Source organism: Bos javanicus, chromosome 2 (genome assembly GCF_032452875.1).
Source record: "Bos javanicus breed banteng chromosome 2, ARS-OSU_banteng_1.0, whole genome shotgun sequence".
Lineage (NCBI taxonomy): Eukaryota > Metazoa > Chordata > Mammalia > Artiodactyla > Bovidae > Bos > Bos javanicus.
This window is the reverse complement of record NC_083869.1, coordinates 5,968,024-5,991,128: the sequence shown is the minus strand read 5'-3', so window position 1 is coordinate 5,991,128 and position 23,105 is coordinate 5,968,024. Positions and strand designations below refer to the sequence as shown.

Below are 23,105 nucleotides of genomic sequence, written 5' to 3'. Positions count from 1 at the left end.
CTTAGCAGCAGTTTGAAAAATAGGATCTCATCTCCCAAGTTCTAGAAAACCCCTCTAGCTAACTCCTTGGAGTTTGCCACAATGACATATAACCCCATATAATCTCAGTTTGATTTGGGAATCATGAAAGATCTGTTTTTAAAATATGGCTGACTGTAAGCTTCCATGAATAGCAAAAAATGAGGGAAATAAAAATGGAAAAATGAGATCAAGAAGATAAATATTAACCAGCTTAGACAATTACCTGTGGTTTCAGGATTAACAAGAATGCAAGCGCATTTAGTATATTAATGTATTGGAGTGGCTTTAATGAACCTTTTATATCTTTTTAGTATTTTGACCTTTTCAAGTAAAAGGTACTATTTCTTTGTGTTCCTTAAATATCTGTTAAAAATAAACATTCACCTCTACAAAATGGAAGTAGAATGATAAGATATAGGCTGCCAGAAATCCAGTCTGCCAAAATGACATATAATGTGATCTGTGATCTTTGCTTTCTTGCTATAATATTCAGAGAATATATTTTAGGTCATGTAATTTATCACTGCAGAAATAAATAATAATAACCATCTTCTAAAATGTTGTGTTAAGAACTCCTTTGAATCATGTTTCCTCACAATTATAATCCTAAAATTTACATAATGAATAAACCCTTACAGATTAATCTTAGTGCAGTAAAATCCTTTTAAACATATTTATCTCAAATGGAATGATATCAGTCAGTTAAATTACAGAATTCCCACTGTGTATCATGAGGGGATAAAAAATTGTGTGTCCTGTTCTCAAGGAACTTAAAACCTCTTAGAGAGAGAACAATTAGAATTGGGGTCAGGGGCTTAGGCCTTCTTCACAAGGTTCACTAACCCAAACCACTGTAACCCGGAAACACAATTTAAGTATAAAAACCAGTGTGAATACTTTCCTGGCAGTCCAGTGGTTAAGATAAATATTAACAAGCAAGGTTAAGACTTCTTGCTCCCAATGCAGGGGGTATGAGTTCAATCTCTGGTTGGGGAATTAAGGTTCTGTATGCCACACAACACAGCCAAAACAATAAAACCAGTGTGATTGCAGTGTAAAATCAAATACAAGGTAAAGAGCCTAGTGCTGTTTTTCAACTTAATTTTCATGACTTCTTCCCAACCTTGTTTTTTTTTTTTCATTCAACCAACAATATTTATTATGCCATTCCTTATTAGGTTGATGATAAACATCAAAAGCTTTTGAAATGTACATTTTTTTGAACTTGTAATTTTGTGTTTTACTCTTTAAAAATCATAGTTAAATACATATAACATAAAATTACCATTTTAACCAATTTCAAGTATGCATTGCTCTTGCATTAAGTACATTTCCACTGTTATACAACCATCATCACTATCCATCTCCAGAACTTTCCTATCATCCCAAATTGAAACTCTGGATCCCTTAAACAATAACTCCCCATTGCCAGCTTCTCCCAGCCCTGGTAATCACCATTCTACTTTCTGTCTCTATGAATTTAACTATTCTGGGTTCCTCATATAAGTGGAATCATACAATACTTGTTTTTTTAAGCCTGGCTTCTTATAATTAGGATAATGTTTCCAAGGTTCATGCATATTGAGGCATATGCGAGAAAATGTCATTCCTTTTTAAGGCTGAATAATATTCCCCAATCTCTTTTATCTGGAAAATGGATAATTAAAAAGTCAGAAAATTTGGAACTGGAACAGACCATAGAAATCATCTCCTCCAATCTCCCTGTCCTTTCTTTCTTTTCCTTTTTTATGTTTGCAAAAATGAGGAAAACAAGTCCCTGAGAGCTTACCCATGTGGCTAAGGTTTTACACCTGGTTGGTTAAAGTCCAGGCAGAGCCTAAGAACCAGCTCTCCTGTGGCCTAAACATGGCTCCTATAGACCATAAAAAGCAAGTGTTAAGTGAGTTGGTGCCAGAAGTAAGTGTTTCAAAGTTCAGAAGAAAAGATAAAATGACTAAAAATGTTACATTCAAAAGGAAACATTAAAAATGGATTTGAGGATTAATAAGATTAATGATACTCATGGAGAAAGCAACCTTAGATATGCAGATGATACCACTCTAATGGCAGAAAGTGGAGAACTAAAGAGCCTCTTGATGAAGGTGAAAGAGCAGAGTGAAAAAGCTGACTTTAAAGCTCAACATTCAAAAAACTAAGATCATGGCATATAATCCCATCACTTCATGGCAAGTAAAAGGGGGAAAAGTGGGAATAGTGACAGATTTTATTTTCCTGTGCTCCTAAATCACTGTGGATGTTGACTACAGCTATGAAATTAAAAGACCTTATTCCCTGAAAGGAAAGCTATGACAAACCTAGAGAGCAAAGACATCACTTTGCTGACAAAGGTCCATACAGTCAAAGCTATGGTCTTTCCAGTAGTCGTGTATGGATGTGAGAGTTGTACCATAAACAAGGCTGGGTGCCAAAGAGTTGATGCTTTTGAACTGTGGTGCTAGAGAAGAATCTCGAGAGTATTCTGAATATTCATTAGAAGGACTGATGCTGAAGCTGAAGTTCCAATACTTTGGCCACCTGATGCGAAGAGCCAACTCACTGGAAAAGACCCTGATACTGGCAATGATTGAAAGCAAAAGGAGAAGGGATTGATAGCAGATGAGACAGTTAGATAGCATCACTAACTCAATGGAAATGAATTTGAGCAAACTCTGGGAGATAATTGAGGACAGAAGGACCCTGGTGTGCTAGTGCATGAGGTTGCAAAGAGTCAGACACGACTTAGCTACTGAAAAACAACAAGATTAATAATAGGATTAACAGCTACCAGACTGATATTCTGCTGGAAAAGATTCTTTCTACAAGCCATACTTCTTGTGTCTTTTCTTTTTGTCTTGAATTAGGCATTAAATTTTAAAATATTTTATTTTTTCCCACAATTAAGATAGCTACACTGAATCTACTTTTTTTTTTTTTAATATTCTATATGATTTCAGGTTTCATTTCTGACACTTCGGTGGTATGCTAAAAACATCTTTTAGCATACAGAAGTTTAAGTGTGTAGTTGGAAGGCAGCGGATAGAAAAGAGCTTATAGTTAGTGAAAATGTTTCTAACTCTGGAGGAGAGGATAAAAAGGAGTCACTATCAAATTTAAAAGTATTTCTAAATGGAATATTTTTTCATACTTTTCAAATGCATTCTGAGAAGATACTGAAGTCTATATTTCAATGGCAATATTATACTAATGTGAAATACTTATTATGTAGATCAACTTTTTTTTTCCAGCACTTAATTTTTGTTACAAAAAAAGTCAATATAGTTGACCCTTAGCCAACCAAGGCAGTTGCAGTAGCTAATAGCGTTTCCCTGTTCTGCTCCTGAATACCCAGTGAGAGACATCGCTGATGGTTGAACCTGGTGTTTCCTTAAATTGTCGAATAAAAATAGCTGAGTGACATTCCCTGTCCTCAACCCAGATCTCCTGGATCAATATCTCCAGGGGAAGTCTAAAACTCTATATTTTTAATGAATGTTTCAATTAATTCTTGATCTTACGCATTTGGAAAACACTACTTTAGCACAAGCTCTCACTTAAAAGCTACCTGAATAACATTTGAGGATAGAGGCTGTCTTTGTGCTCTATTGCTTTGAGCCCCATCAGTGAGCAAAAATGTGGGCTAATGTGGTCCAAGAGCAGCCTCAGTAGGGCTAGGGTGAGGTAGACTGATCAGCCTAGAGACAGGCTTGTATGTCAACATTGTTTGAAGGATGGGAAGAAGGGAGAGAGAAATGTGAAGGTTAAATAGATGAATTTACATATCCCCTAGTTAATGTCTTCTCTAACGAAGCCAAATTAAACTTACCATTTTGGGCCATTTAATCAATGAAATTAATCAAGATAGGTCACTGCCAGATGACAGAGCATGATATCAGAATCTTCTTTGGTGCTCAGAAATGTAGTTCAGTTGCTAATCATCCAGATACAGCTTTGCTTTGTTTTTGTAAATGAATGTAGGATGTATGTAGTGGTGGTGGTGGTTTAGTCCCTAAGTTGTGTCAGACTCTTGCAACCCCATGGACCTTCTCTGTCTGTGGAATTCTCCAGGTAAGAATACTGGAGTGGGTTGCCATTTCCTTCTCCAGTGGATCTTCCTGACCCAGGGATCAAACCCTGGTCTCCTGTGTTGCGGGGGGATTCTTTACTGACTAAGCTACCAAGGAAGCCCTGATTATACATAGGCTTTGATATAAATAAATATGGGCCCATGTGCCTAATGGCACCTGTGAAATGGCACTTGGGTATAAAACCAGGTGTAATAAACAATATGACAAAGGTGAATTTTGTGTTTACAAAGCTAAGAGGAAATTCTTCAGCCAACACTTATTGAACACCTCTGAGGTATGTGCTCAGAGTCATAAGAAACCACACACATTTAAATCTCCTGCCAGACAGAGCACAGAGAAGCAAACCAGTGTACAGTGTGTTGGAGGGCTGGGAAAGAAATTTGGCATGCCTGCATTCTCCCATGGCCCTGGTACAAAAGATGGAGGGTCAGGTGTTGCTCCTGGAGGAGCCAACTGTCACACGGACTCTCCTCGCTACACACACACCCTTTTAAAAACTTTTATTCAATTAGAAAAGTATGCAAGGCCCGAGTGTGTAGCTTGATGCACTTACACAAAGCCAATCCGCCCACATAACCATCACTCAAATCCAGAACATTCCGAATGCCTAAAGGCCCCGTCATTTACCCCCATCAGTAAGTAATTCCTTCTCCTTTTCCAAGGGTAACCCCCATTGCAACTTCTAACACCATAAGTTAGTTTTACCTTCTCTTGAACATCAACTAAATTAAATTGCTCAGTGTATTTATTTTTTTGGTGTCTGACTTCTTTCACTCAGCAGTATGCCTTTGTGAGATGAATCCATGTTATTGCCCAAAGCAGTAATTCAGTAATTCTCACTGTTGTATAGTATTTTCTTCTGTAAGTCTGCCTCAGTTTATTTCATTTTATTGTTCATAGTCACTTGAGTTATTTCTACTGTTCAGTTCAGTTCAGTTGCTCAGTTGTGTCTGACTCTTTGCAGCCCCATGGATTGCAGCATGCCAGGCTTCCTAGTCCATCACCAACTCCCAGGGTTTACTCAAAATTGTGTCCATTGAGTCAGTGATGCCATCCAACCATCTCATCCTCTGTCATCCCCTTCTCCTCCCACCTTCAATCTTTCCCAGCATCAGGGTATTTTCTAACAAGTCAGTTCTTCGCATCAGGTGGCCAAAGTTATTGGAGTTTCAGCTTCAGCATCAGTCCTTCCAATGAATATTCAGGACTGATTTTCTTTAGGATGGACTGGTTGGATCTCCTTGCAGTCCAAGGGACTCTCTCAAGAGTCTCCTCCAACAAAAAGCATCAATTCTTCAGCACTCATATTTCTTTATAGTCCAACTGTCACATCCATACATGACTACTGGAAAAACCATAGACTTGACTAGACGGACCTTTGTTGGCAAAGTAATATCTCTGCTTTTTAATATGCTGTCTAGATTGGTCATAACTTTTCTTCCAAGGAGCAAGCATCTTTTAATTTCATGGCTGCAGTCACCATCTGCAGTGATTTTTAAATTATGCTGCTCATAAATATTGTATATGTCTTTTAATATACATGAGCAGGAATTTCTGTTGAGGACAAGACTACAAGAGAAACTGCTGGGTCACAGGTTATGCTTATAGTCAACAAATTCTAGTTTTCCAACATGGTTGTACCAATTTCATTCACAGTGGAAGAGGCTCATTGCTTCACATCCTCAGCAAACCTTGACATTTTCAATCTTTACTTTTAGCTATTTGGTCAGACATGCAGTGGTACCCTGTAGTGATTTTTAAGTTGCATTTTCCTGATAATTATTAACATTATCTTTTATTATATTAATAATTATTATCTTTTCATATATTTATTGGCCAGCTGAATAGCCCCTTTGATGAAGCATCTGTTCAAGTTTCTTGTCCTTGAATAGATTCTGAGAAGGCGAATAGACATCAGGCATACAGGCAGGAGGGAACAGCATGTGCAAATGAATGATCTGCCCAGAGCGTGGGAGTGAACGGACCGAGAGTGGGAGAGCAGCCCCTGAAGTGCCGGGCTTAGTCAGAGCCTGTGAAGTGCTGACAGTAGGATCGCAGAGATCAAAGTAGAGCGACACAAAAGAAGCACAGGCTGTCCCGTGCTGTCCCACTCAGTGGGTTTCGAGAAACATGTAATGACCAAGTCTCTGAAAGCTGAACAAAGCTTATACACTGGAAAGACAACTCAACTTCCAATGAGCTGAAAGGTACAGTTTATAAATCCCTATTAGTGCTTGTGGCACGGTCTTCCTTCTGGCCTATGTGACCGGGTGGGCAGATGAGCGTCTCCTAGGGATGTCAGGGGAGGCTGCTGTTAGCAAATTGCACATTCGCCATCATCGGTTGATCCAGTTGAGCCCGTCTGTGTGGGCTCACTTCTGTACACCATCCTTTCTGCTTGAGCAGCTTCCATTCTCTAAACTACTCCCTGAAGCAGCCCTAAACTGGAAGGGGATGAGGAACAAGGTCTCTGTTCCCCCTACAAGAGCAATGTGAGCTAAAGAGGGTTTTGGCCAGCCTCAGCATGTGCCCGCCCAGGGTGAGTCCTGGACAGCTGCGCCCTGTGAGAGGTCACCAAAAACACTTCTAGTGAAACACCCAGGTATCTCTGGAAGTTGAGCTGTTTTCCCCAACAGCAATAGCAGTCAGTCACGGCCACCACACAGTCATTGCAAATTGCCAGTCCTCCAGGGATGAGTGAAAGAGTGAATTCAAGTCATGAATGGTGGGAATGGGGTGGAATTGTCTGATGGGCAAGAATGTGGGCTCTATAAAAGGAGTGGATTATCTGCAGGAAGGAATGACTGTCACCAGAAATGCTCTGACCTACTTGCCTACTCATTAGCGAGCATTTCTGTTTTGTTGATGCCCCCGTCTGTTTTGTCCCACTTCCATCCTCACAAACAACACAAGGACACGGCCAGCTTCCGGTACAACCAGGCCCCTCCCACAAGAACAGACACCATTGGCCTTAGAATCTCTATAGATTTCCTGACAAAATGACCCCTTGACAGAATAATGACCCTCTGGAGCCATCTGTAGGTAGTCTACCGTGAAGCCAGAGTAGTCTTCAACATCCAGGAGCCAGAGTTTCTACCCAGACACCCAGAAACCGAAGCAATCAGATCTGGCCTTCATAAAGGAACTTTTTTCTGGGTCATTCGAATAATCGCAAGTAGATTCCAGCCTTTTGGATTTAATAGAGTAGTAAATTTTCAGAAAAGATTTCGGTGACCCGTAACAAAGCTGCCAACCTCTTATTTTTCAAGTAAGGACTGTGGTTGTGAGTTCTGTAAAACTGTATTTAATAGTAGTTGCTGTCATTTGTTACGGGCTTCCCAGGTGGCGCTAGTGGTAAAGAGCCCACCTGCCAATGCAGGAGACTTAGAGACACGTCTTTGGTCCCTAGGCTGGGAAGATCCCCTCTACTGTATGTAAGGCTCTGTGCTTAATCTTTAAGCATGTATGGTTTCTTATGACTCTGGGAGCATGTTCCACAGATAAGTATTGTCTTCATATGGCAGATGAAGAAAGAGGGTAGGTAAATTACCTAATGCCACACAGCTAATTCGGAGAAGGCAGTGGCACCCCACTCCAGTACTCTTGCCTGGAGAATCCCGTGGGCGGAGGAGCCTGGTGGGCTGCAGTCCATGGGGTCACGAAGAGTCGGACACGACTGAGCGACTTCACTTTCACTTTTCACTTTGCTGCATTGGAAAAGGAAATGGCAGCCCACTCCAGTGTTCTTGCCTGGAGAATCCCAGGGATGGGGGAGCCTGGTGGGCTGCCGTCTATGGGGTCGAATAGACTCGGACATGACTGAATCGACTTAGCAGCAGCAGTAGTACCTTATAATAATAGTTTAGTGATTATTGATCCCATGATTGCTCATTTCTTCCCTTAGTTAACAACTAACAATTTATGAAGATTTTATTGGCTAGAGCATTGGCTTAGCCAATAAAGTTTGCTACCAGTTTGCTTGGGCTTGAATCTTGTCCTAGCCACTTCCCACCTGTGTGGTTTTGGGCAAATTACTTAACCCTCTTGTGCCTCAGTTTCTTTATCAGTTAAAATATAGATAATAGTATTTTCTTCGTAGGGTTGTATGAGAATTAGAGTTAACAATATGTAGAGTGCTTAGAAGGATACCTGCCATAAAGCACCTACTGCATACTGGCTGTTATTATTTTAGCCTGGATCTGTGTCTGTGCATGGATAACTGAGAGCGCATGGTCCCACAGAGATGCCTGAGCCCCACGGAGATTACCAGCACAGTATTGAAGGATGAACAGCCTTAAGAACAGTGGCCATTACATCTCAGTGCTGAGCGTCATCTAGGAAGCTGACAAACATACAAATTCCTGGGACCTGTCTCCAGAGGTTCTGACTCGCTAACTTGAGATGGAACCCAGAAATCTGTCTTGTAATAGACACCTTAGGTACTTCTAACGTGGTTCTCAGAACACCCATTAACCACTAATCCCAAGGAATTTCTTCCATATTCAAGGCTATTAAATTATGGTAAATGCAATAGCTTACTTATCTGCTGCTGCTGCTGCTGCTGCTGCTGCTAAGTCACTTCAGGCATGTCCGACTCTGTTCGAGATCTGGAAGCAGTTAACGGAGAGAAGCACAGAGGACGGGGCCTCATTCATTGGGACAAAACAGTCCAGTCAGCCAGAAAGCAGCCGGCTAGCTGTGCAAATTAATTAGGAAGTCTTGCATGTAGATGATGATGGCTGGGAGAGATTTTTTTTTTAAGGGGGCTTGGACCCTGGAGCTAAAGAAATTCTGGGGGTGGCTTACAGAAAGCCTCGTCCTGAGCTGAAACTGGGTGTTCAGCCTGGAGCTTGACAAGATACCCTAGTGTTTCCAGGTTCAGAAGAAAGGGTGGTTAAGGTTGAGCGCTGGGATAACCTTGGAACTGAAAAACCTGGTTTACTGTGTTACGATGAATTCTGAACATCTGTGCCCCTGTTAATTATGGGACTGAAGTTTAGAGCTGAATTTTTTCCCCTGTTGGTCAAGTTGCTCTGCTCAGGTGACGTGAGAATACTCATTATTGAGGAAATAAAGATCAGGTTCTCAGGTTCAAAGGGGAGACATACCAGATCTCTCGGCTGCTGTATAGAAACTTATCAGGACTAGGTTGGTGAGTTTTCTGTGTGAAGAGAAGGGTGGTGGTGGTGCCTGGAGCTTGTACCCTGTGTAACTCACCTGAATGAGTTCTCAGGACATCATGGGGGAGATTTTTGGTTATTCAACGGTGTGGTGGTACGGTGTTCCTTTTAAAAAAGGTAATCGGTTTTAACAAAGTGGAGTAAAATAGACAGTACTGGTATTTTTTAATAATATCCATTAGATGGAAGCTTTTATTTCTTTTGGCTGTACTGTGTGGCTTGTGGACTTTTTGTTCCCTGACCATGGATTGAACCTGGGCCCTCAGCAGTGAGAGCCTGGAGTCCTAATCACTGGACCACCCGGGAATTCCCTACTGGTATTATTAATCTAGGGGTAAAGAATCTGCCTGCCAATGCAGGAGACATAAGAGATGTGGGTTCTATCCTGGGTGAGGAAGATCTCATAGTGGAGGAAATGGCAACCCACTCCAGTATTCTTGCCTGGGAAGTTCCATGGACAGAGGAGCGTGGTGGGCTACAGTCCGTGGAGTCACAGAGAGTCAGACGTGACTGAGCACGCGCACACGCACACACACACTGACTGTTAATCTAGAAAGTTTTCTAATTGGACTCCTTAAAATCTTCATGCTGTTTTTAAGATAACAAGTTACTTAGATACTATTAGTTCATTAATTCTTTTCCCTTATAATAATTAGATAATGCATCCTAAGAAATAAAAATTATTGAATTTATATACTTGGAACTTAATGTATTCTACTGATATATATGTATCCATGCATGTATATATTATATAAAACTTATAATTAATAGCATATAGATGCCATAAGTTATTTCTAAGATGCCTCAGCTATATTAATATAATTATTTTTCTTAATGTTGAAGTTTGTTGACCAAAGTGATTTTTTTTAATGTATTTATTCCTTGGGGGGGAAGCTAAGGTAGGCAGGTGTTTCTAATTTCTAACTCTATCGTCTGTGTCATCTGGATTTGTGCTGTTGCCATAGCACCTCTTTGTTTAGACAGATATCTTCACGACTTGCAGTCCTTTGTGCTTAATTGTCCTAAAGCATTTTAACATATCCTTTATTATTATAAAAACAGTATTATTTACTGTAGAATATTTGGTAATTACAGAAAAGCATAATGAGAAAAATCCTCCACAATTCTAGTATGCAGTGATAACCACCATTAAACATTTAACTACCATTAGAACATCATCTAGTCTTTCAAACTCTCTCTCCATATGTATAAACAGAGTGTATGTGTGTATTAAACACAAATTAGGAACATACTGTGATACTATATATACTTAACATTATAGCATTTTAACATATTCCTATTAAATTTCTTCAAAAATATTGTTTAATAACTATATAATAGTTTAATCTACATTCCACCAGTATTTAAGATGTTTTTAACTTTTTGCTACAGTCAATAATACTAATCCTTCTTGTGCAGAAATATTTAAAATGTTAAATATAACTTTCTTAAAAAAATATACCTTCCTTAATTCAAAATAAGGCCAACTGGAATTAGTGGCTGAAGGTAATAGCATCTCTAGGGATTTTGATCCATTTTTCTCAGATTTTCCTCTACAAACCCACATTTTTACGTGCCCATTAGCAGAATATCAGCATCTGTTTCCACACCTGGAAGAATGAATGTTAACAGTTTTGCCCATCTAATCGTGAAGTAGGATGTCTCATTGTTTTATTCACTTGCCATTTATTACTGTTGAGGTTGGACATATTTTCTGATGATGGTTGGCCCATTATCTTAAGAAAATAGCATGTGATTTTTAAAGCAGACTTGCTTAAGACAACACAGTGATGACAGTTGACAGTTAACTCCACTGCATTGACATCTTAACTGTTGTACTGTCAGCCTCCCACAGTCCATTAAGGGATTTTTTTTTTTTTCAAGAAGTAAAGTATTTGTTACAATAATAAAGAGCGTGAGCTTGTGTGTACGACGGAGTCTGAGCCCTGCCGTTTAGTCTTATGTAACCTAAACGAGTTGCTTAACTTCTCCAAGCTGCAGTTTCCTTGACTATAGATAAGGCTGATAATCCTCACAGTAATTCTCATAATAATGAGATAAGAATTATTAAAGCATTCAGTAAAATGCAGCTACTGTTGAAACAGAGAAATGTTTCTCTGCTATTTACCCAAGAGGTATGTCAAGGCATTGTAGCATGCCTCTTAGAAGCCAGGACTTTTCCAATCCCAACAAGTTGCATGTTTTACTTCATTTTATTATTTAAATTTGCTGTAAGCAGCACAGCTAGTGGGACATTTTAAATAGAAAAAAAAGCAGGGGGTCGGGGGGGAGCCGGTTGGTACATCACCTGGGCTGCTAGCTCGTGTGTGGTCTCAAGAGTCTTGCAGGACACTGAGATGTCTGCCGGGGTGGTGCTTGGTACTTTAGGAAGTTGCTCCCAGACTGATAGGATAAACCCACTTTCACTTCTTCCTTCTCCCAAAGGGTGAAGGAAAGAGCACTACTTTAATAGTGTTGCCAAGCTCATGTGCTCATTTGAAGGTCATTTCATGAACTTGGCTTTTCCTTCTAACATTGTGCTCGTGTATCCACCTGCCTATTGGTCTAGAGTTTGGTAAATATAGTGTAGACTCTCTCTTTCACCGAAAAGTCAGTTTTTTGCCTAATGGATTTGAGACTATAAGTATGTTGATCTTGAAAGATAAGTTTCAAGTTTTAGATGAAGCTTCCACTGAGGTTGTGACTGTGATCTCTACTAGCCACTCAGCCATGCTCACAGGTTGACTCACACTCTCTGAACTGCTTTCTGTTTCACATTCTTGTACTTTCCCAGCTGACAGCTCAGCGGGTGGGTGCCTGTTCCACCAGCTGCTGCAACCAGCCAGGTTCAGAAATGTCAGATATCCTCCAAGAGCTGCTCCGAGTCTCTGAGAAAGCTGCCAACATTGCCCGGGCGTGCAGGCAGCAGGAAACCCTCTTCCAGCTGCTGATAGAAGAAAAGAAAGAGGGAGAAAAGAACAAGAAGTTTGCAGTTGATTTCAAGACCCTGGCTGATGTACTGGTACAGGAAGTTATCAAAGAGAATATGGAGAACAAGGTAAGGAATGTCACAGCCAAGGTAATTGCAAATTATTTGCCCCTGTGGTTTCCACCCCTCCCCGCCCCCCCGTAAAACAGCTCGCCTCCTCCTCCCCACAACCCGCCCCCCAGCACCATGGATTCTAATAAACAAATAGGTTTTCCCCCCTTATTTTGACTGCAGTATTACTAAAATGTGTGTTACAGGAAAAACTTAAATGTTGAAAAATAATCCTCCTAATTCTATCACTAGAGAAAACCACAACTGTTTTGCTAAATATTAGAATGTTTTCCTTCTATGTGTGCATGGCAGGTTTAACTTAACTCTAAAGAAATGAGAACATACTGTTTTATAACTTTTTTTTTAACTTGATAATATTAAGTCTCACCTTTTGACATAGTCATTTACCTAATGGTTGCCTCAGTGATAGCCTCATAGGGTTCTGGAGACTTAGAGTCTCTCTTTATTTTAGTAGGAAAACGTTGTTTGTAACTAACAATGATTGTAATTCTAGGTATTTTAAGCTGACTAGGGTAAATAAACTATATTCATAAGCAGTTATAGCAAACAATAACATTAGCAGGCACTTGTAAATGCTTACTATGAGCCAAGTACTTATCTAAGGGCTTTAAATATATTAGTTTAACAAATAACAATTTTATGAGGTAAGAACTATTTCAATGTAATGGAAGAGAAAAGGGAGACACAGAGGTTAAATAACTTGCCTAGGGTTGCACAGCAAATGAATGGAAGAGCTGGTTTTTGAACATGGGCTGACCAACTCCAGAGTCTATGCTGTTTGTGATACTATATTACCTATTATGTAATAATCGAATTACTTTTCTTTTAGATTTGGGAGGATAGAATTTTATGTCAGAAAGCCCTACAAAATATTGGAATTGTTTCTATGAAATTCTCAAAATGTTAGGGATTGTTTAGAATAATTTAAGTGAGTCCTTGACCACAGGTAGGAAGAGAGAATAAATGACCCCTTGAAATTTCTACAAACTGTTCTTTTTCATGCCCTATACAATCTGGATCCAGTGGAAGGAAATTTATTTTTGTTACTGATCAAGAGAGCTGGGTAGAAGGGGTGGTTGAGCAACTGGATTAGAAGTGTAAGTTTTGTGGGCTAATATTTGCCTCAGAGCATTATAACAAGTTCAGGCAGTTGTTCATTCACGAAGTATCTGCCAGGATTTATGAACACATAAATGACACTCACTTTTGGTTTGTATAAAGTGTCACGACTCTTACGTACTACAGCCTCAGAAAGGGTCTCTAGGCAAACTGGGGGGCTGGAGCTTCAGCCTTTGATGACTTCATCGAGAGGTTCAGTGCCAGTATGTGGTGACTTTCATTGTTCTTCAAAAGAGTTAAAAATAACAAGTAGTTGTGGGCACTGTTACATCCATTGGCCATCTGTGAATAATTGAGCTCAAACATTTGAAGCATTTCCTTGCTTTCATTGCCTGAGAATTGTACTCTTACCATAATTCAGCACATATTTTGAGAGAAATTATCTTTACTACAGAGAAAATCAGAAGCAAAATGTGTCCAAAAGCTTCCTGGTCATACAAAGATGAGAGAAGCTTCCTATTTAGCTTGTTTCTTTTTGTTTGTTTCTTCATTCCATCAAAATATTGATGCATAAGTTGTTGGCAAGTAAAATATTTCCCCTTTTTTGCTACATGGCCTTCCTAGCCTGATGGTTAAGGATACCTTAACATGTGCAGAAAACAAAATTAAATGTTATCCTCTGTTCCTTTCTATCCGGGTTCAAGTAATCATCTTAGGTACTTGTCAGTAACATTAACTTGTGCAAGTTACTTGGGTACTTTGTAGGAGCAGCAGTTAAAACATCTCCTTTGTAAGCATTCTAGCTCATGGCCCTTAACTAGAAGGATGAAGTTCTAGAAGTACTTCTGCAGACTCAACAGAACATAAAGAAACCAGACTTCTACCATGATTTGGACTTTCTAAAGGGGCAAAGGAGCAGGGAAGTATAGAAAACTACTGATATTAGAAAAGTGCGGAACCAATCTGACTTCACTTATTATACTTGGATTGATTTCTGGAATTGTAAACTCTCAAATTTCTGACCTATTGTGCTATTTAGTTTGAAATATAAAGTGGAAATCTGTTCAGAATTGAGCATGAATGTGGGATTTTTTTTGTTGCTGTTTTGCATTCTTGTCATATTCTGAATCATTCAGTTTCCAGGCTTGGGGAAAAAAATTTTTGGAGAAGAATCCAATGAATTTACTAATGATTTGGGTAAGTACAAGAATCTTAATATAATTTTATAACTTAATTATCATATGGTATTTTTATTTTCAACTTACATCATGAAATGAATGTTTGGAGGCCTTTCATGTAGATAACACATTTGAATGTTAAACTTCATTCAGCACTTCAGGATAACCTGCCACGTAAGACAGAGATGCGGCATCTTAGAATTATTTAGCAAGTTCACATGTATTCTAGCTGTAACTCTGTAGCATTGAACAATAATTTAACCTTTGGGAAAGTTGCACGGCCCTTTGAGAATCTGATGGAAGTTATAGATGCCCCGCAAAGGATGCAGATCTACACAGATGTGCAGACAATCTCACGTCCAAGTAGACCCATTTGTGGACCTCCTGGAGAGCCCATGGGCTTCCCCGGTGGGTCAGCAGTAAAGAATGCACCTGCAATTCAGGAGACCCAGGTTCCATCCCTGGATCAGGAAGATCCCCTGCAGAAGGGAACGGCAACCCACTCCAGTATTCTTGTCTGGAGAATCCCATGAACAGAGAAGCCTGGTGGGCCACAGTCCATGGGGTCACACAGAGTCGGGTAGGACTGAGTGACTGACACTTTGGGTAGTCCACAGACCTAGGCTGAGCATGTGCAGAAGCCCCTGTCCCTGAATGATCTCTGCTTCTCTGGTCTCAGAACCTCTGTAAAGAGAGCGGGACAACCTAAAAGGTTCCTTTTAGCACCAAGTTTTAACTCTAATTGGTTTCCTGTGAGCCAAATTCTCCTTTGATGGACCCCCGTGTTCCCTTGTGGTAGAGAGAAAAATACAACATCTCTGACCCTTTTTTAGAGAAGCAAGCGGTTTTTAGTTTGCCTGGGTTTTGTTTGTTTTATGGTAGAACATTAAAATAGTGAACTTTAAACAGATCATGTGACAAATAGTTAAACATCTAGAGGCATATTTACAAAGGAAACTAATTTCTGGATTAACTCTGGAAAAAATTTGTCATTTCATGGGATGCGTATTAAGATAGTTCTGTGACACTCAGTAAGAAGAAAGAGAAATGTCAGTTAAACTTAAGGTTAAAAAAAATCACCTGTGACTTACCCCCATAAGAAATCCTACACTGAAAAACCTATATTTGGCTACAGCATAAACAGTTATTGTAATATTTATCTAGAATGATAGAGGCAAAAATGCATTCCACATACATTTTCCTGAGAACTGAAGGAAAGGATGGTTTTAGTTTATTAGAGGGCAGAGACCTATGGTAGAGGAGGAGCTGGTGGATGAGGTGAGATAAGATCATGGAAGTTCAAAGGAAGGAGTTTCCTTAAGTATGATGAGAATTCAGCGGCAAACTTTAAGCCGTGGAGTAAGGTGATACGATTTGCTCCTTTGAGTGAACCCATGACTTTTCCCGAGCCTAGAGTAGCTGCTCAACAAGTGGTGGTGATTAACATTATTCCCCAACTTTAACAATCTCATGTAATTTGAATTAAACTTAATTGACTGATTCTTGCTGTTTCAGAATCGTCACTGTCATAGATTCACAGTGTGCTTCCCAAACTCGAACAGTCACAGGAGTCACCGGGGGATCCTGTCAGACCTCAGCAGGTCTGGGATGGGGACTGAAGTTCTGAATGTCTAACAGGCGCTCCAGTGATGGCGCCGCTGCTGGTTCTCGGGATGGCTAGGATAGCTAGGAGTGTTTGTCGAGATACCTCAGGAGCCCCAAAGTGCCATGTTTTCTTAATTTTTAGAAATTTATATTCTGCATTGCTGTCGCTTTTTGTTGGTAAAAGTCCTAGGAGAGCCTCTCTTCTCATTTGTGCTTGGGGGGTTGGAAACCAGATGAAGCAGGGGTCTAAGAAGTATCTTTAAAGTGATGGCGAATACATGGACTTGGTAACGTGGGGTTCCAATTGCAGAAGCAGCTTTGCTTACATCCTGATTCCCAGTGGTTTCACAGAGGAGAGCTATTCTACATATGTGATTTAGAGTCCTACAGCTTTACCACATTTAAAGACGAATGTATGTCATCTTATATTTACGGAGCATAGACAGTTTTTAGTTAAAAGCAGCATCATAGAGGGAGGTAGAAGCCTTTCTGTGTACTTATTAAAAACTCTTTTCTTTTCAATCAACATATTCAAACGTGAACAGGGTGACCTCCAGGATATTAAAAGCCACAAGGTAAAAGACACAGAAGATTGTTTATCAAAGACTCAGGGTTCAGGATTCTTAGCATGAGCTGCCTTAAACTGGATACAAAAACTGTGCATGTGCCCATGTGGGAACTTTTTTTGGAGAGAAGGCCCTTTGGTGCCTGGATTTCATTGCTCACTGTGAGGTGGTTGAGTGACTACTGAATCAGCTTTGACTTTATGAAGCCCACTGGGGAGATTCTGGCGGTTAGCCAGATTAGGAGACACTAGACTGGATATCTTTGTGTGTGTGTGTGTGTGTGTTGGTCGCTCAGTTGTGTCCAATTCTTTGTGACCCCATGGACTGTAGCCCACCAGGGTCCTCTGTCCATGGGATTCTCCAGTTTTGAATAGTGGAGTTGGGCTATATTTAAAATGGATAACCAACAGAAACCTATTGTATAGCACAGGGAACTCTGCTCAATATTTTGTGCCAGCCTGGATGGGAAGAGAGTTTCAGGGAGGATGGATACATGTGTATGTATGGCTGAGTCCCCTCACTGTTCACCTGGAACTATCACAGCATTGTTAATTGGCTGGACCCCAATACAAAATGTTTTGGTGTTAAGGAAAAAGGAAAAATGAACAGTGGAATGGGCTAGATGTGTTATCCTCACCTAATCTGAGGTGCTTCTCCCAATCCCCTGTTCTTTCTCCTCTGAAACTTGAGATGTAATGGTCTTCAGTTTGTCTTGACTCTAGGGGAAAAGATTATCATGAGACTGGGTCCTACAGAGGAAGAAACAGTAGCTCTTCTCAGCAAAGTCCTTAATGGTAACAAGCTGGCATCTGAGGCCTTAGCCAAGGTTGTGCACCAGGACGTTTTCTTCAGTGACCCAGCTCTGGATTCAGTAGAGATCAACATTCCACAGGACATCTTGGGAATCTGGGTGGATCCTATAGGTAAGCAGGGGAGAGTGTTTGCTTTTGTCTCTTTGCTCTTCTTAGTAATCCTTTTTTTGTGAGGGGGTAGTGTTGGAAAAATGAAAATTGAGGATATGGTTTAACTCTCCTAGAAGAGAGTTAAATTTTAAATTTTTGAAGTTTTAAAATGATAAATGACTCTCACTGCTGTAACCTGGGTTCAATCCCTGGTTGGGGAACTGAGACCCCACAAGCTACACACTGGGGCCTAAATAAATAAATGAAGAGTTGAGGTGTGTATTATATACATATACACATATTTATAACACACGTGTGTGTATACACACACACACATATAAAGGCACATATACAAAACTGAATTAACTCATTTTTGAAAGACCTCAGGGGCCAGACTGCTAAATATGAGAGAAGAATGAAATGATGGCAGCTATAACTAATTGAACACACATGCATCTTGAGAACATTCAGCTCCGGCAGATTATTACCATCTGGAAGTACAGTGCAGATCTTCAGATTTAAAAATAATAAAAACGCAAATCCAGGTTTTTAAATGAACTCTCACAATTCAACTCCTGGTTCCTAACTCACTTAAGTAAGTAAACAAGCAGAACCGCTGGACAGATCAGGCAAAACACAACTGAATGTGACTCCTAGCAGTCAGTTTGTGAGTCCTGTGTATACCTCGCCATTATTTTTTTGGTCATGATTATGGTAGAACCATAATCTATAGTTCATGGTTTTAAAACTGTAGGCCTATCTCAATGATGCCGTTAATATAATGCCCTCGGTCTAAGTCCCACTTTTCCCCCAGCTTCCTGGCATAGTGTACCCAACACAACTGGGACCAATCATTAAGCTGAGTAGGCAGACTCCCCTCACCTTCTCCCCTACACCTTCTCCCCTACGTGATAGACATGCCTTTAATCACAGCAGTAGAGCATTCAGTCAGTGGATTGTTATGTAGACTATGAATGTTTTCCAGGATCTTTTATCGCCTAAAGGTAAATCGGCCTCAGTTATGGTTTTTGAGGAACTGAAACCTTGTTTTGTTTTTGTCCTGAATTGATTCTGTTAGCTAGCTCTCTGGATCTTGTGCCTGGCACATCCTTAACTGGCTATTAATTCACTAGATGCTGGCAGTCAGCTGCTGGCAGGTACATCTTTTAAGCAGAAACCTCACTCCTTAGCTTCTTTTTCCCAGGTTCTTTGCGACCCCATGGACGGTAGCCTACCAGGCTCCTTAGTCCATGGGATTTTCCAGGCAAGAGTACTGGAATGGGTTGCCATTTCCTTCTCCAGGGGATCTTCCCGACCCAGGGATTGAACCCGGGTCTCCCGCATTGTAGGCAGACGCTTTACTGTCTGAGCTTCTTCCTCTTGTGACACCATTGTCTCTTTCCTCCTAATTTGAGGGACAAAACAAACAAGTAAAAAGGCAATTCCATCCCTGATGGAATTCAAATGAAATGGAATTCAGATTCCTGGAAGGAGACTTTCCCGCCCACCTTGGTTGGACCTGTCCTCTGATTAGTAAGACCTCAAAGGAACCCCCATACCTTTTAAATGATTTTGACATGGTGATGAATATTTGAGTGCTTCTTACCATTTGCAAGGTGTTATGCCCTGGAGAAGCGAATGGCTCCCTACTCTAGTATTCCCACCTGGAGAACTCCATGGACAGAGGAGCCTGGTGGCTCCAGTCCTATGGGGTCACAAAGAGTTGTTCATGACTGAGCAATTAACAACACAAAAAGGAAGGAAGACATGCTAGCTGCCATAGGAATTGTAGACATGTCCCCTTTGTCCAAGAATTTATGTATGGTTGGGAAAATGAAACACAAGCAGCTTAAAAGTGAAGTACAAAAGGTCAAATAATAATTCCATATAAGTGGCACCCAGAGGTAAAACGTGATTGGTTATTATCTTAGTCCATTTGGGCTGCTATAACAAGATACCATGGACTAGGTAGCTTTTAAACAAGATAAATTTATTTCTGACAGTTTCAGAGGCTGAGAAGTCCAGTATCAAAGTGCCAGCATGATTAGGTGAGGGTCTTCTTCCTGATTCATAATTGGCATCTTTTCACTGTGTACTCGGACAGTAAAGAATCTGCCTGCAATACAGGAGACCCGGGTTTGATCCCTGGATCAGGAAAATCCCCCGAGAAGGGGATGGCAACCCTCTCCAGTAATCTTGGCTGCAGAATCCCATGGACAGAGGAGCCTGGCCAGCTACATTCCATGGGGTTGCAAAAGAGTCAGACACGACTGAGCGACTAACACTCACACTGTACTCATAAAGTGGAAGAGACTAAGAATATCGTTAATCCCATTCATTTGGGAGGACTGAAGTACCTCCCAAAGGCCCTACTTACTAATACCATCAACTTCTGAGGGTTAGAATTTTGGGGGGCACAAACATTTAGACCATAGCTGTTACCAAATTAGAAATGATCTAGGACAGGTTTTATAGGTGTCTTCATCATTATCTTCTAAATAATCATTACCTGAATCCTAACAGATTTGCTTCATTTTTCAGATTCAACTTACCAGTATATAAAAGGTTCTGCTGACATTACACCCAACCAAGGAATCTTCCCCAGTGGACTTCAGTGCGTCACTGTTTTGATTGGTGTCTATGACATACAGACAGGGGTGCCTCTCATGGGAGTCATCAACCAACCTTTTGTATCACAAGACCTACACACCCGCAGGTAAAAATTGAATATTTTCGGCATATTATGGTTTTCAGAATTTACAACCTCAGCTTTGTTTATTGTCAGGATTATCTCTCCATGTGACATTCCCATGACTCGATACATTGGGCATTCCTACTAAAAATCTCCATGTTTGAATGAATGGTCCTTTAATTTTCAATCCTGGGTTTCACAACAAAATGTGAAAATGATCTAACGAAAAGATAAGTAGGTATGGCCAGGATTAGAACCTCTCCCTATAAAAACAAACAAAAAAAACTGTCAGTATCACTTTCTTATCTGCTTCCACCTTCCTCACACTCCCGTGGACTGTTCGCAGAGCATAGAGGGTGGCCAAGCCTTTGGTTACCCTGATCCGCGGCCTACGGATCAGAGTATGACAGGGTTGACTCCAGAGCATGGCAGGGTTCAAGTAGAAGCAGCTTTTCTCCTGTGGTTTTAGCTTTTTACTGAAATAAATGACATTTTTTTCCACTCATGTAGAACTATATATTTTTTAATTAAATTTTGACTTGCTTCAAGTAACCTAAGAATTGTTTGTTCTTTAATAGTCTTAAACTATACCTCTGCAGTGTTGATATTTTTCCTCTTCCCTGCCTTCTTCCAAACTGAAAGTGTTTGTTATCTTTAAAGGGTCGTTATCTTTAAAGGGTCGTCAAGAAGTTAAAAATAAGTGGGACTGGATGTTGACATAATCATGACCTAGAAATGGTTGACAAAGTAGTTGGCACAAATCCTGGGTTTGATAGCAGATTCTACCACTGATTTACATTCTTAAACACTTACATTCTCTAAGCCTCAGTCTCCTTCTCTGGAAAGAAACTATCCAGCGTATATAGTAAGTTAAACATTGAGAAATGTTAGATGGTATTTTTGTTGTTGCCCACCACCCCCCCCCCACCAAAAAAAAGAGTCCATCTTTCTTGATGTTAAAGCCAAAGTGGAGCTAGTGAATTGGAAGATGAAAAGGCGTTACCGGTTGAAAAAAATTCAGCATTGTGAAAGATTTGCAGATTGAAAATCTTATTTATCTGTTCATCTTTATCCCCATTAGACTTTAAATGCAAAAAGAGGCAGTGAAACTTCGCTGTGTTCCCAGAGGCTAGAAATCCCACAAATATTTTAGCACTGTCCTAGATGAATGTGATAATGCAAAAAAAAAAAAAAAACTGAACGCATTCCTAACTGGCAACAACACAGGCAGCAACATGCACAGGGAGTAACTTTTAGAAATGAATTAGCCATTTGATTACTATCTCTAGGCTTAAGGGCCTTGAGACTCACTATGTTATATATTTTCCCCATCAAGTTGGGAAGCCACAGGAGCAATGAAAAACCAGTGTGATAACTTGCTGCCACAAACTGAACGTTCTCTTCCATAGGTGGAGAGGACAGTGCTACTGGGGCCTTTCTTACCTGGGGACCAATATCCATTCCCTTCTGCCTCCCATCTCTACAAGAAGCAACAGTGAAACGCAGAGCCAAGGGACCCAAAACCCCAGCTCCGAAGGCTCCTGCCCGTTCTCAGTGGTCATTAGTACCAGTGAAAAGGAGACCATCAAGGGCGCATTGTCGCGTGTGTGTGGAGAGCGCATCTTCCGGGCTGCTGGGGCTGGTTACAAGAGCCTCTGTGTGATCCTCGGCCTCGCTGACATTTACATCTTCTCAGAAGATACCACGTTCAAGTGGGACTCCTGTGCTGCCCACGCCATCCTCAGGGCCATGGGTGGGGGGATGGTGGACTTAAAAGAATGCCTGGAAAGAAATCCTGACACGGGCCTTGACTTGCCACAGCTGGTGTATCACGTGGGAAACGAAGGCGCTGCCGGAGTAGATCAGTGGGCCAACAAGGGAGGACTCATCGCATACAGATCAGAGAAGCAGCTGGAGACGTTCTTGAGCCACCTCCTCCAGCACCTTGCCCCTGTGGCTACACACACGTAGATGAACTCCATCCTCATGGGCTCCACAGCCTAACTGTGGACCTAATTTCCACATCTCTTGTCTTTTGAAGATGACTTTGTCCTATTGACAGTCAACATTCACCTTCCTCTTTGGGGGAGCATTTTTCCATTATGTGTTCATAATGCTAATAAATGAATGATATTCATGCAGCAGTTAAATGTGTGAGATTCTTTATAGAGGATTTTGTGCAATTATTGCTGCTTGAAATGCTTCAATAAAATATTGAAGACAGGAAAAATTCCTGCTCAATTAATAAAGCTCTTTAGAACATGAGTTTAGAGATGATAAGTTAAGGTCACTGAAATATTAGGGAGAGCAAAGGGGGTTGTGTGTTTCCTGTCTGGAACAAAAATCTTCAGCTTTAGCCTTTGGCAGAACATTTAGAACTGTGAATCTAAAGCATAATTTGGCCATGTTCATGCGCTTTCAGTGACACTGTTTCTTACAAGAATTAAAGCCCAGAACCCTGATGGCACCATCCTACTCATGAACTCTCACACTCACACGCATCCACACTCAGACACACATTCTGAAACTTTCTCTCAAATCTATATTCTTATTCTCTCATTCTAATTCTCTGATTCTGCCACTAATTATGTCTCTAGTTCTCTCTAATACTCTCACTTAACATACTCTTCTGTCAGTAAGACAGGAGAGGATAAAGACATTTCTGTAGTTTTTGCATAGTATTTATTACACTTCAAAAACCAGAGGTAGAGTTAAATACATACAGTCGTTGGTCTGCTAGAATCCCATGTTGAATG

General features: G+C 40.5%; 1 protein-coding gene across 7 annotated transcripts in view; it reads left to right on the top strand.

The window, feature by feature from the left end:
• The window catches only part of INPP1 (inositol polyphosphate-1-phosphatase), a 36,091-nt gene extending 13,598 nt beyond the window's left edge, over window positions 1–22,493 (top strand). For 4 of the 7 annotated variants that reach the window (XM_061432730.1, XM_061432724.1, XM_061432745.1 and 1 more), the window contains exons 2-6: window positions 12,081–12,344; window positions 14,543–14,603; window positions 17,478–17,678; window positions 20,199–20,373; window positions 21,759–22,493. In XM_061432730.1, the coding sequence (XP_061288714.1) occupies window positions 12,141–12,344; window positions 14,543–14,603; window positions 17,478–17,678; window positions 20,199–20,373; window positions 21,759–22,320 (1,203 nt within the window). In that variant the 5' untranslated portion in view covers window positions 12,081–12,140 and the 3' untranslated portion in view covers window positions 22,321–22,493. Of the gene's footprint in view, window positions 1–5,946; window positions 6,314–12,080; window positions 12,345–14,542; window positions 14,604–17,461; window positions 17,679–20,198; window positions 20,374–21,758 lie in introns of those variants that run through there. The other 3 variants (XM_061432749.1, XM_061432758.1, XM_061432768.1) reach the window with 3 other exon arrangements.
• The last annotated feature ends 612 nt before the right edge of the window (window positions 22,494–23,105 follow it).